The sequence below is a fragment of the Acomys minous genome (assembly GCF_964271855.1).
Source record: "Acomys minous genome assembly, chromosome: 6".
In the NCBI taxonomy this organism is placed as follows: domain Eukaryota; kingdom Metazoa; phylum Chordata; class Mammalia; order Rodentia; family Muridae; genus Acomys; species Acomys minous.
This window is the reverse complement of record NC_140487.1, coordinates 113,707,461-113,719,970: the sequence shown is the minus strand read 5'-3', so window position 1 is coordinate 113,719,970 and position 12,510 is coordinate 113,707,461. Positions and strand designations below refer to the sequence as shown.

The 12,510-nt window shown below is 45.3% G+C and overlaps 1 protein-coding gene across 26 annotated transcripts in view; it reads right to left on the bottom strand.

The window, feature by feature from the left end:
* EIF4G3 (eukaryotic translation initiation factor 4 gamma 3) overlaps positions 1–12,510 on the bottom strand; it is a 226,087-nt gene that overhangs the window by 145,988 nt on the left and 67,589 nt on the right. For 23 of the 26 annotated variants that reach the window (XM_084788155.1, XM_084788154.1, XM_084788157.1 and 20 more), the window contains one exon: positions 10,986–11,114. The exons of the other annotated variants lie outside the window; for them this stretch is intronic. In XM_084788155.1, coding sequence (XP_084644281.1) covers positions 10,986–11,114 — 129 coding nt within the window. The remainder of the gene's footprint in view (positions 1–10,985; positions 11,115–12,510) is intronic. 26 annotated transcript variants of the gene reach the window in all.

Here is a 12,510-nt window from a genome sequence, read left to right as displayed (position 1 = left end):
GTGGGTAGGAAACACCACCCATGTTTCCAAAAATGCTTATTTGTTGACTGTGTTCTGGAAACATTAAATTCAGAAAGAGCTCACTTGTTCAGAAAAAATTAATTCATTCTCCAGGTCATGATCACAGTTTCCTCATTTTCCAGCTCAGGAACTCCTGTGAGTCCTCACAGAGACTCAAGAACCCCTACCTCCTCAGAAGATCTCCATGGGCGGCCTCAGCCTTTCATAGTTACATTTCTATGGACAAAATAAACCGCTTCTCAGCTTAGCGCTCCCAGGAAAGGAAACACCTCCCTTTCCCCAAATAAAGTATTCACTCTGTTTAAATAATCAAGGAAATAATTTGGCAATTTCTCATTTATAACTGACTTCCACTGACAGAGAGATTCAGGATCAGGTCGCCACTACGACAGCTTGTCCCACTGCTTTGATAGGTCTGGAGTCACTGCACCTCAGCTTGAAGCCCATGCAGACCTGATGCACAGAAGGAAGGTACCTGAACCAGCCACCTGTCTGGCTCCATCATCAAAGCTACAGACTAAAGCAGTCAGGAAGGGACACTGCAGCACTACACTGCACTCTGTCAGCGGCACTCTCTACAGATGAACAAACAGCCGATTCCTTCACTTGCCTGTCCTCTAGGGCAGAAGCTGTTTGCTCTTCAGGAAGCTCACTTCTGGCAGTGAGGAACAATAGGCCATTCCTTCTCAAGCCCAAGCACCCATCAAAGTCACCCATACCAAGACCCACGCAATGAAATGAGTGTTTGTCGGGGGCAGAACGTGAGCATAAGTTGACTCTAATCTGAAGACAGAACTAAGAAAGCTGGGATGAGTCTCATTTTCTAAGCAGTGACATCATAGGGGGGGTCCCAGACCACCATTTCTGAGCTCTTTAGAATTTGTTCAAGGTGACATGCCATGGTTTTCTCTGGGCCTTGGTGGTCTCATCTAAAGGGATGGCATTCATTTCTGCCTGAGGCATTTTGTAGTGTCACAATAGTAACTGGATTGCTCATGGGTTAGCTCACCCTCCACAGTACAGCACCCCAGTCCTTTCTCTGCCACCACTGAACAGCAAGTGCCAGAACAAGAGCCTCCTGAGCCCCCAGGCACCCACAGATATCTCCAGCATCTGCTTGTCAGGGCCTGGGCCAGACCCCGCACCGCCTGCACCTGCTCTGCCACCCTCTCTCATCTGTGCTGCTTTCTCCCTCTAGCCCATCCTTATTTAGTCTCTAAGATGCTTTTTGCCCAAAATTATCTGCAGCTGGCTCTCACTGATTCATTAATTCATTGATTCATTCATTCATCACAGTAGAAATAATCTTCTAAGGGTCCCAGAACTCCCTTCTTCGTGTTTTAAAACTGTACAGATAAATATTTTTGGTTTTGGCTTTTGTTCAAGGTTTCTCTGTGTAGCCCTAGCTGTCAGGAACTCTGTAGACCAGGCTGGCCTCAAACTCAGAAATAAGCCTGGGATTAAAGCGCTTGGGCCACCCCCACACCCAGGCCTATTGTTTTGCAAAGGTGTTTCATGTTCACTGCTTAAAAACTGAGACATATTGTTTCTTTTTTGTGTGCACAGTGTGTGCACATACATGTGTATGTGCACATATGTCCCTTTATGGAAGACGGAGGTGACATCAGGTTATCATCCTCAGTCGTTTTCCAGCTTACTTCTTGAGAAGGGGTTTCTCACCAAATCCATATTTCACCAACTGGCTATACAGCTGGTCAATGAGCCCCCAGGATCTAGAGCCTGAACTAGGGTGTATGCTAGCACAGCCGGTTAGAATTAGAGCTGAGTTCTCATGTTTCTACAGCGAAGAATATCTACAGAGGCATCTCCCAATGCTGAGAGAGAGAGAGAGAGAGAGAGAGAGAGAGAGAGAGAGAGAGAGAGAGAGAGAGAGAGAGAGAGAGAGAGAACACATACATACACACATGGGTGCAGTTGCCCACAGACCAAAAGAGGATATTAGCTTGCTTGTTTGCGTTTACTGCAGCTAGAGTTACAGGTGGAGTGAAACACCTGATGTGGGTGCTGGGACATGAATTTTCATCGCCAGGAAGAGCAGTAAGTGCCCTTAACTGCTGAACCGTCTCTCCAGCCCAGAAACGGTATTTCAAAGGGCATTTTTGTGAATGGTACTTTGGTTTCCAGAATGAGCTATGAAAGTCTCACATATCTAAAAATGAACCCGAATCCAAGTATGCTAGTGAATTATGAGAATACAAGGAAGAGAGCTGGGAGGAGCAAGCAGAGAACGTGGCTCAGGGGCAGATCACTTGCCTCACACAGATGATGCCCTAAGTTCAATTCTCAGTAGCAGAAAAAATAGACACAGAAGCTGGGAACTGATGTGCTCACCTGGCCGATTGCCAAAGATGCTATCTGAAGACATGAGTCAAAACATCCCATCTATCAAATCGATCCTTCTCAATCTACAAGATGGAAATAACCATCTCTGTGTCACAGGGTACCCTGGAAGCCTACAGTGGTAAATGCCCATCTACTACCCTGGAAATGACAATTTGGTACAGGAGTACCCATAAACACTGGCCTGTGCTCTGTGTGAACAATCCAAGCTCTGCAGTCTGGGAAGAACAGCTTTTAGTTAAAATTACTTTAATATTAGTTTCCAGAATCACATATGCCAATCGCCCATCTCTGAACCGAGAATGGCCTGGTGTGTGACAGAACCTGTACTTCTGCATCTTGAAGACTGAGCATCCTTAGGAAAGAGAGCCCTTATGGCACTACTGTGTGAAGATCCAAGACAGGGGTCATGCTTCAAGAAGTCTTTACTCTTTACAGCTTTTAGAGTTAGGACCAGCTAAGCAGAAGACAAAAATCCTTTGTGTACATACCCACCTTTTTGATAGTTTTGATTTTTTTTATATACAGAGCTTTATAATCCCTCTTTCTAATATTTTGGCATTTTTCTTCGAGTAGTTTATTTCACCTTTCCACCTTTATGGACACTGAAGTTATCAAAACCATTCTCCAAGTGCAAGAGCAAGAGCCCTGCAGGTCGGCCCTTCCTCCATCAGATCTCTCCAGGCTAGCTTCCAGGGCCTTAGCTACTTCCTCCCTTTCTAAAGGTTGCCAAATGATTATGTAAATGAGCCAGCTGGCTTCTGAGTCACCACTTCTGTTCCCAACTTCTCCATTTCCAGTGTGAACCTTGAAGTACTCTCTGAACCTTAACAGCAGTCAGATTTCCAGTCACTTCCTAAACACGGCAACTAGACAGCTGACCTCTCTCACTCCAGGGGTGTGGCTCCTGACAGCTGTTGGTCCAGTACTGATTTCTATCAACTGTCTGCTTGGTAACTCAAAACATTTCTCGCTAAACCTGCTCAAGTTTCCTCAAAGAAGAAAATCTTCCTATGTGTACACTGTAAAAAAAAGCTCTGAAGTAGGCAAGCACAGGCACTGTGGTCCACAAGCATAATCCCAGCCCTAGGTGAGGCAGGAGGCTGGAGAATACAAACCAGCTTACGTTACACTGCAAACTCTCAAGCAAGCAAACAAACAAAAACAAAACGTGCTGCCAACTGCCTCTTTAGCAATCACATTCCCTGAGCAGATGCCTTAAGGACAGAGTCAGGCGCTGATGCTCTGAACACAGGGACCTACAGCCTGAACACCATGTCCCCTGCGTCCTCTGAGACTAAGAGAAGAGCAGCGCACATTGTGAACTAAGGAATAATTTGGGGTTATAGCCAGTGGCGGTCAGGGAGCGCATGCAATGGGTGTGACGATGGGCACTGAAGAGGGCCCAGTGCCTAGGGCCTGAACTGCACTCCTAGCCATACTCTGATTCAAACTAGCTTTTTGCACTACCCCCATCTCTGTTTCACTTCTGCAGCTGCTTCCTGCAGTATTAATCTCCAGATTCTATCAGCCTCGTTTTCATCATTCGTCCAATACAATAAATTGAAGTCTGAATCCTCTCTCTTTGAGATCTCTTTTCTTTTCCTAACAGTATTTTATCAACAGCATGCTGCTCTTAACTGATGAGGTAACTACAATGAGGCCTGTCTTGAGGAAGATGGGCAATCCTAGAACTGGTCACAAAGAACAGAGCTTTGGCAACACAGAGCACTGGGGACAGTGAACCAAAAAATCTTTTTTCTTTTTCTTTCTTTCTTTTTTTTTTTTTTTTTTTTTTGGTGAGACAGGGTTTCTCTTTGTAGACCAGGATGGCCTAGAATTCACAGAGATCCACCTGCTTCTGCCCTTCGACTGCTGGGATTACAGCTGTATACCACAACTCCTGGCATTCAAAAAAAATTATTTTACCTGTGAAATATGGCAAAATATTGGCAACACAGTTTCTTATACTATGTAATGCAATTAGTGGTCATCTATGGGGGAAAAAAATCTATTAAGTAGACAGTAAAGGAGGGTGCAACGCAATAGCTTGAGAGTTATTTTGTAGGAGAAGCAAACATGATCCATCAATTGGTGGCCGGTTTAGAAATGACCCTTGCACTTGAGAGGCTTTCACTAAGAGGCCATCCTACGTTCCATGAGAAACTTTCTAAAAAAGAAGGAAGGGAAGCAATGTGGTGGCGGTGATCCCAGCAATGAAGTTCCAGGACAGCCAAGGCTACACAGTGAAACCCTGTACCAAAAAGAGACCAGGAAAGAAGAAAATAGAAAGGAAGGAGAAAGTAGCTTTTATACACTGCTCTTTACAGTTCACAAATCTTCAAATAACCTTCTATTTGCTCCCCTATAAAGCCAACAGGCCTTACTGAATTCTCCTGGCCCTCCCTGCATCCCTGCAAACTCTCTCCTCCCAACGAACCTGGATACTGTGGTTCCACTCAGGCCAGTACTCTGTGACTGAGGCGCTTAGACCCTCAGCTGACCTCTCCTCCATGGCCCTACTGGCTCACCCCACAGCCTGTATGCAGAGGATACGTCTGCCAGACAGAGCACCAGCCGTGGAGTAATCCAACCATCGACTTTCTAGTTCTCTGTTGCAGGGCTGTGGTCCTAGCTCAGTGGCAGAGTGCCGGCATCACATGCTGATCCCCACCCATGGCATTCACAACGGGAGACAGAACACGACTCTACATCTATTTCTCCTCCTCAAGAGCCACCTGCATGTGCTGACGTCTGAGTGGAAAGAGCAAAGCCTGGAACTACCAAAAACAAAAGCCAGAGATAAATAAATAACACATCTGAGTGTCTCACTAGATTTCTAGAAAGTGGCAGTACTCAAGCTGAGCAGGAGCTCAGAGCTACAGGAAGTCCAAGCGTCCATCGTAGGAATCCTGCATGGGAAAGGAAGGAAGGCTGCTTTTAAAAAACAACTTACTCAAAACAGCCAGTGAGGGCTGGAGAGATGGCTCAGCAGTTAAGAGCACTGACTGCTCCTCCAGAGGTCCTCAGTTCAATTCCCAGCACCTACATGGTGGCTCACTATCATCTATAATGTGATCTGATTTCCTCTTCTGGTGTGCAGGTGTACATGCAGGCAGAGCACTGTATATATAAAAAATAAATAAGTAAATCTTGAAAAATAAAAAACCAGCCAGTGATTGGGGGTCGGGGGGGGGGGGGGGGGGGGAGAGAATAACATCAAGAATCCCCATTTGTGTCCAGAAACAAACTGTTCCTTGCCCTGGCAGAATTTAGGTGAAAATGAGGAGCACCAACCAAAAGTGGAACCCACATAAAAAGACAACAAAGGGATACTTATGAAAGATAATTATAATAAAGTCCTTTCATTTCCTAACAAGGCTGACTGGCTTCATACTTTGAGGTGTCTGATGTAGATTCGACCTGTGTAGATGGTATAGCTTTGCGCTGTGTGCAACCTGGATAATGCCTACTTAGTCACTAGTCTAACAACAGCACTTAAAAAAAAAAAAAAATCAAGCATGGACCGCTTTCAATCCCTGGGCTATTTCTGCAGCTGTGTGCAATGCAAGGAAAAGCACAATGAAATCAGCATCCAAAAGCTGCTCTAGGCTTGGGTTCAAGGTAAGTTAGAGGACTGCAGGGACCAGGCACTCACTAATGGACACACTGCATCAAGTCTACTTTATAACCACAACTGCAGCTGCCTGGTAAAGGAAAACAGAGGTGACTGGGCAGTGGAAAGTCCCTAGTCTTTCTGTCACCTTACGCCACCAAATACAAATAACCACCACAACTCTGCAATACACCACAAACCAACCATTTGGTTGGTCCAGGTATTTATAGCTTATTCATTTTTCCCTTCTCCTTTGGGAACTTGGCCTAGAATTCCTGATCTTGCTGACTCACCCCCAAGGGCTGGGATTACAGTCATGAGCCAAGACAGCAGGATACTATCTGCTTTCCCCCCCCCCCTTTTCTTTTTCTTTTTTCCAAGAGTTACTGGCTGTCCTGGAAGTCACTCTGTAGACCAAGCTGGCCTCAAGCTCAGAGATCTGCCTGCCTCTGCCTCCCTGAGTGCTGAGATTACAGGTGTGCGCTGCCCAGTGAGTCTTGAATTTTCTTAGAAAAGGAAAAAAAAAATGTACAGTTCTTATGTTTCCTTTCCATCTTAAAAAAAAGACTTTTAAATCTATGTGCATGCATGTTCACCCACATGTGCGTGCCCACATTTGTGTATGTGCACCATATGCATATCTGGTGCCCAGGAGGTCAGAAGAGGGTGCCAGAGCACCTGGAACGTGAGTTAATGGTGACTGTGAACCACCTGGTAGGGATGCTGGGAATGGACCTGGGTTATCTGGAAGAACAACAAGTGCTCTTAGCTGCTGACCCATCTCTCTAGCCCCTCTCCCTCTGTCTGCAGTGCCTTTGGAGGGAGGGCCGTGTGGAAGCCACCCTGGGGCTTGTGAGGATTCATTTCCTGCCAGCCGTAGTCCTGGCAGCACGTGTGCCCTAGTAGTACCAATTGTTGCTTGCTTGTTTTTTAAATCTATTATCATACTTAAAAATACATTTGTTGAAAAACTTTCTAACACTATTGACTTTTTTGTTCTTGTTGTTTGAGGCTGGGTCTTTTGTAGCTCGAGTTTGCTTGGAACTTACTAAATAACTGAGTGTGGCCTTGAACCCACAATCTTCCTGCCTCATCTCTGATATCCTGGAATTACAGTATACCATCATGTTTAGCTAGAATAAATACTGCCATCTCTCTGTCTTTGCAATTGTCATTAATATAAGCAGATAATAGTTGGGCATGGTGGCGCACACCTGTAATCTCAGCACTCAGGAGGCAGAGGTAGGAGGATCTCTGTGAGTTCGAGGCCAGCCTGGTCTACAGATCAAGTCCAGGACAGCCAAGGCTACACAGAGAAACCCTATCTTGAAAAAAGAAAAAAGAAAAGAAAATTCAACACTCACCTATTTCACAAGGCTGGAAACAAATAAAGCTTGAACTGTCTCCATTTAATACAGTCAATTGCCAGAGTCATGAAACTACACTTCTGTTATAACAGTATATACTATAGTATATAGTATATAGTATATAATAGTAAAATAATGAGTTGTGTTAAATATAAAAAAAAAAAAAGATAAAAAGCTTGGCCTAGTGGCAAAAACCTATAATTCCTGCTATTGGAGAGAATGCAACAGGAGGATTGCTGTATACAAAACCTGCCTGAGCAACTTAGTAAGACCCTGCCTCAAATTAAGAAGTAAAGGGGGTTGGAGAGAGGGCTCAGTGGCTAAGAGCACTGTCTGCTCTTCCAGAGGACACGGGTTCAATTCCCAGCATCCACATGGCAGCTCACAACTCTTTGTAACTCCAAAATCTGACACCCTCACACTGATACATGCAGGCAAAGCATCAATGCACATTAAAAAATAAAAATTAAAAAATATAATAAAAAGAGGACTGGGGACATAGCCTAGAGCAAATGTGTTTATGCTTACAAACAAACACACACACACACACACACACACACACACACACACACACACACACACACACACTCCACTCATCAAATCAGGTGCACTCTCAGCACACAAAGAAACCCAAGATAGTAACTAAGAGCCCTTTTATTAGCATCCTGTGTTCTAGTATCCAAAGAGAGCTGATGAAATAGCAAAATGGACAGCTCTTGTGGCCTCACAACTGACACCGCTGAGCACACATCCTTTCTTAAATGCAAACTGTGCAGTCCTAGCAAGGTCTGACTTTCGGGAAATTGAAGAGCACCGGCCTAGCTTAGCTGCTTGGGTCAAATCACACACTGAAACAGCAAGAACCTCAGCAGTGGAAGACTGACTCTCCTTGTTTACAACTGTCGGTTGCTCGCCTTTCAGCTCAAAAGCCCTATTTGCCTGTGATGGGAAAACGGATCTGTCTCTATAAATATTTCATCATCTCAGCCAGCACACTGCTGTCCACAGAGGACACTACACAAGCAATGCTGCAGGAAACGCTGCCTTCTGGCTCCTGTGGTCCTCACAGCCGCTCCAAACCCTGGCTTCTTTGCCACCCAGATCCCAGATCACCTTGCTCTGTCTAGATGCTCGGCATGGTACAGCAGGCAGCAGTGCTGGGCAGCCACCAGCCAGCTCCCATGGCAGACGTGTAGCAGAGATCCTTCCTGCCAACAGGCTTCCCTCAATGGCACAAAGGGAGAACTGCCGCGAGCTCCAAAGGGCAGGTCTCCACCAGCACCACTCGGCAGGCCACACCACTCTCCAGTGTTCCCGGACACAGGAAGGGTATCTATCTACTTGTGCTGGTTAAGTTTCTGTACAGCACTCATGAGTCAGAAGCAGGCCAGCCTGATTTACAGAGTGAGCTCCAGGACAGCCAGGGCTCCAGGAGTCGGTGTTTCTCAACACAAAATAGAGACTATCAGTTGAGAAAATGCTTCTCTGTCTTAGTGACTGTATTACTGCAGTGAAGAGACATCATTACCAAGGCAACTCTTTTTTTTTTTTCCTTCTTCTTCTTCTTTGGTTTTTTTTTTTTCTTTAAAGATTTATTTATTGTATTTATTGCATAGGAGTGCTTTATCTGCAGAAGAGGGCATCAGATAACACTATAGATGGTTGTGAGCCACCATGTGGTTGCTGGGAACCGAACTCAGGACTTCTGGAAGAGCAGGTGGTGCCCTTAACCACTGAGCCATTTCTCCAGCCCTCTTCTTTGGTTTTTTGAAATCAAGTTTCTCTGTGTAATAGCCCTGGCAGTAAGGTGAAATAAACCCTTTCCTCTCAAGTTGACTAGTGTCTTATCAAAGTAAACTGATATACTACATTTTAAAAGTGGCACAAGGTCTACATTTTCTATGCAATACTATATTTGAGTGTGTGACTGAATTTTTGTTGTTGTTGTTTTGTTTTTGTTTTTCGAGACAGGGTTTCTCTGTGCAGCCTTGGCTATCCTGGACTCGCTTTGTAGACCAGGCTGGCCTTGAACTCACAGCGATCCACCTGCCTCTGCCTCCCGAGTGCTGGGATTAAAAGTGTGCGCCACCACCGCCCAGCTGTGACTGATTATAAAGCTAACTTTTAGTGAGGAAGAGGACAAAGGGAGAAAAGCTTGGGTGACTATTCCCGCCACTGGGACCTCCTAACCCATTCACCCAGTGTTGTTCATGTGTACTACAGCAGCTCTGCGTGGAGATCAGAGACTGCAGCTTTCCAAACATTCTACAGGGCAAACTTGTAGCAGGTTCCAGAGGAAAGACTAGGAGCAAGCTCAGCTGTGCCGCACTGGAGACCCCTCTGCCATGAGGAGTCACAACGTTGACATCACCCTGGGAATCGGCTTGTGCAGGCATCTGCCTTCCTTACACACTGGGAGCCTGTTCTTTCATTCAATCCTTTTCTACTACAATTCACTACACTCAGTTCACTATAGTCAGTGTTCCTTCAAGATGCTGCACTTTTCTCTTCATGAGATTCAGACTAACACACCTTAGTTACAGGTCAAATGGTTCTGCTCAAGAGCCTAATGAGTAAGAGTTTAAATATTTAAAATGAAAGTTCAATTATATATAAAAACAAACATTTCACTGAGCCCATGACAAATTATAATTCCTGTTGCCAAAATTCTGTAGTTTAAACTATGGCTAATATCCTCAAATACAACAATCACCAGTTTTAGAATTATTTCATTAGTTTCAGAAGCTTCCTAATAGTCAAGTTCTTTAAAAAAACTTAAATATGAAGACAAAAGTTTAAAATGAAATGTAGCCTGGAGAGGTGCCTCAGCAGTTCTGAACCCCCGTGGCTCTTCCAGAGGACCAGGGTTCCCTTCCCATGGACAGCTCCTAAGCACAGGGAAGCCAGCATAAGGATAGGGGTAAGTACCAGGTGACCAGTGTCTGGAGAGAGGTTGAGATGCAGGTGATGCGGTGATGCCTTAAAGCCCATGAAGCCGCAGAGAAATGCCCAATACAGACAGTCAAACCACTGAATTAAGCTATCAAACCCCAGAAACTCCTAGAAAAACAGCAACAACAAACAAAACTCACCCAAGTTACTCCATAGAAAAGAACACAAAAGCACTGTCCTCTCCACCATAAAGGAATGGGAAGGGCACCAGAGGGCCACTAAAAAAGCTCAGCACACAGAAATTTCTTTAGAACCATTGACCAATTTGTTTGTTTTGTTTTTCAAGACAGGGTTTCTCTGTGTAGCCTTCCTTGGCTGTCCTGGAACTTGTTCTGTAGACCAGGCTAGCCTCAAACTCACAGAGATCTGCCTGCTTCTGCCTCCTGAGTGCTGGGACTAAAAGCCCATGAGCCACCCTGCCCAGCCAAGGACCAATTTCTTAAACAAATAGGAAAAACTAAATATAAACTGTTTCTCTTTTAATCCATCCAAGATGAAAAGCATAAGCTGCCAGCTGCCAGCAGGAGCACAGGACAAGGCGGCCTGAGCCTTGCAGAGCTCCGCACTACCTGCCGGTGAGCAGAATCACCTTTAGAGAAACTGAGTACAAGGGATACGAGGAACTGTCTTTTAAAAAGAAAACGAAGCATAAAACCTGTATTTCTTACTTGAGAGAGTCCAGGGGACGATGCATGTCCCGGGGGTGTGGCCGCAAGACTGGGGTGCCCCTTGTTTATTTCATGTGCTGAGTAAGGGGAAGGGGTCGGGGGTCCCGGCTGTCTTGCTACCTGTGTTACCTGTACAGAAATGAAAGGACAGTAGATTAGTGACCTGCCGAACAGTACAGCTAAACTGGTTAAATCGTTTTTGAAATTTGGGCCCTGTGTCTCCCAAGTCACAGTGAAGTATAACTTCTAGACTGAGCGGGGCTTACCAGGTCAGAACTCACAGATACCTCCATCTGTTTGATGGTCCTAAAGCATAATCTCACAACCAAAATTCCTAAAACAAACACACACGCTAAATGAAATGAAGCTTAAAACTGAGCAAGCATTTTGTAAAAGAAACAAGAAATAAATCGCTACCAGAGCAGAGGAGACTAGAGAGACCCGGGAGATTTCTGGCGATGCCATAGCTTTTCTGAGTGAGAATCGAACGGCGTATTTGCCAAGACTCTCAGGACAGCCTCGTATGACGACACCACCCATAATGTAATCCCAGCAGTCTGTACGAGTGTGCAGGAGGATGCTGAGTTCCAGACTGGCTTGTGCTAGACAGACAGGTTGTCGCAAGAGAAAAAAGGTTGGAAGAGCACTTCTGCCTAGCATGCATGACATGAAGCCTGAGCTAAATCCCTGGCAGCACGTGAAATAGGTATGGTGGCCCAGGCCTGTAAATCCAGCTCTTGGGAGACACTTGTAAGATCAGGAGTTCAAGGGTAACTCACGCCTGTAAACCTTGCTCTGGGGGAGAAGGCCATGGAGCTGGGGGATCTCCAGAGCTCAAGAGCTGGCTTGTCTAGCCAACTGGTAAGAGCCCCAGGCTCATTAAGAGACTCAGCCTCCAGCCTCTGGTCTCCACAGTCATGCGCAGGAATTCATACCAGCACATGCATGCACACAGAATCTCTGATACACCAGCTCCCCATCCACACACATGCACACAGAATCACTAATGGACGCCTTAACACCCCTACACACACACACAGATAGTCAAATACATGCCCTAACCCTTACTCCTCACACACAGAATCCAACACATCCCTTGTCCCTGTTGCGCGCGCGCACACACACATACAGAATCTAATATACCCCCCCTAGCTTCCCCCGGACATACTAAAATCTTAGACTTACTGAAAACTGCAGCAAACTTTTAAGTTTTCACTCAAGGTTTCTACCTAAAATTAATCTCCAACAAAATCAATGACATTTAATGACAAATCATAAAGACAATACAAATTAAACTGTTCATTAGGTTCACACTTCATCTACCCAGAACTAACTTATTTGATCAAATGCAGTAATTGAGAACTCCCCCGAACATGCTAACATTTTATAATTACAATACGTGGTGAGGGGAGCATCCCTGTTCCATAGGAGATGTAGGGTAGCTGGCCAGACATAAACAGAGCTCCAGGAAGAATGGCCACCAAACGGTGGAGCTGGCAGGAATGTGGAGTAGCAAAGTAATCCT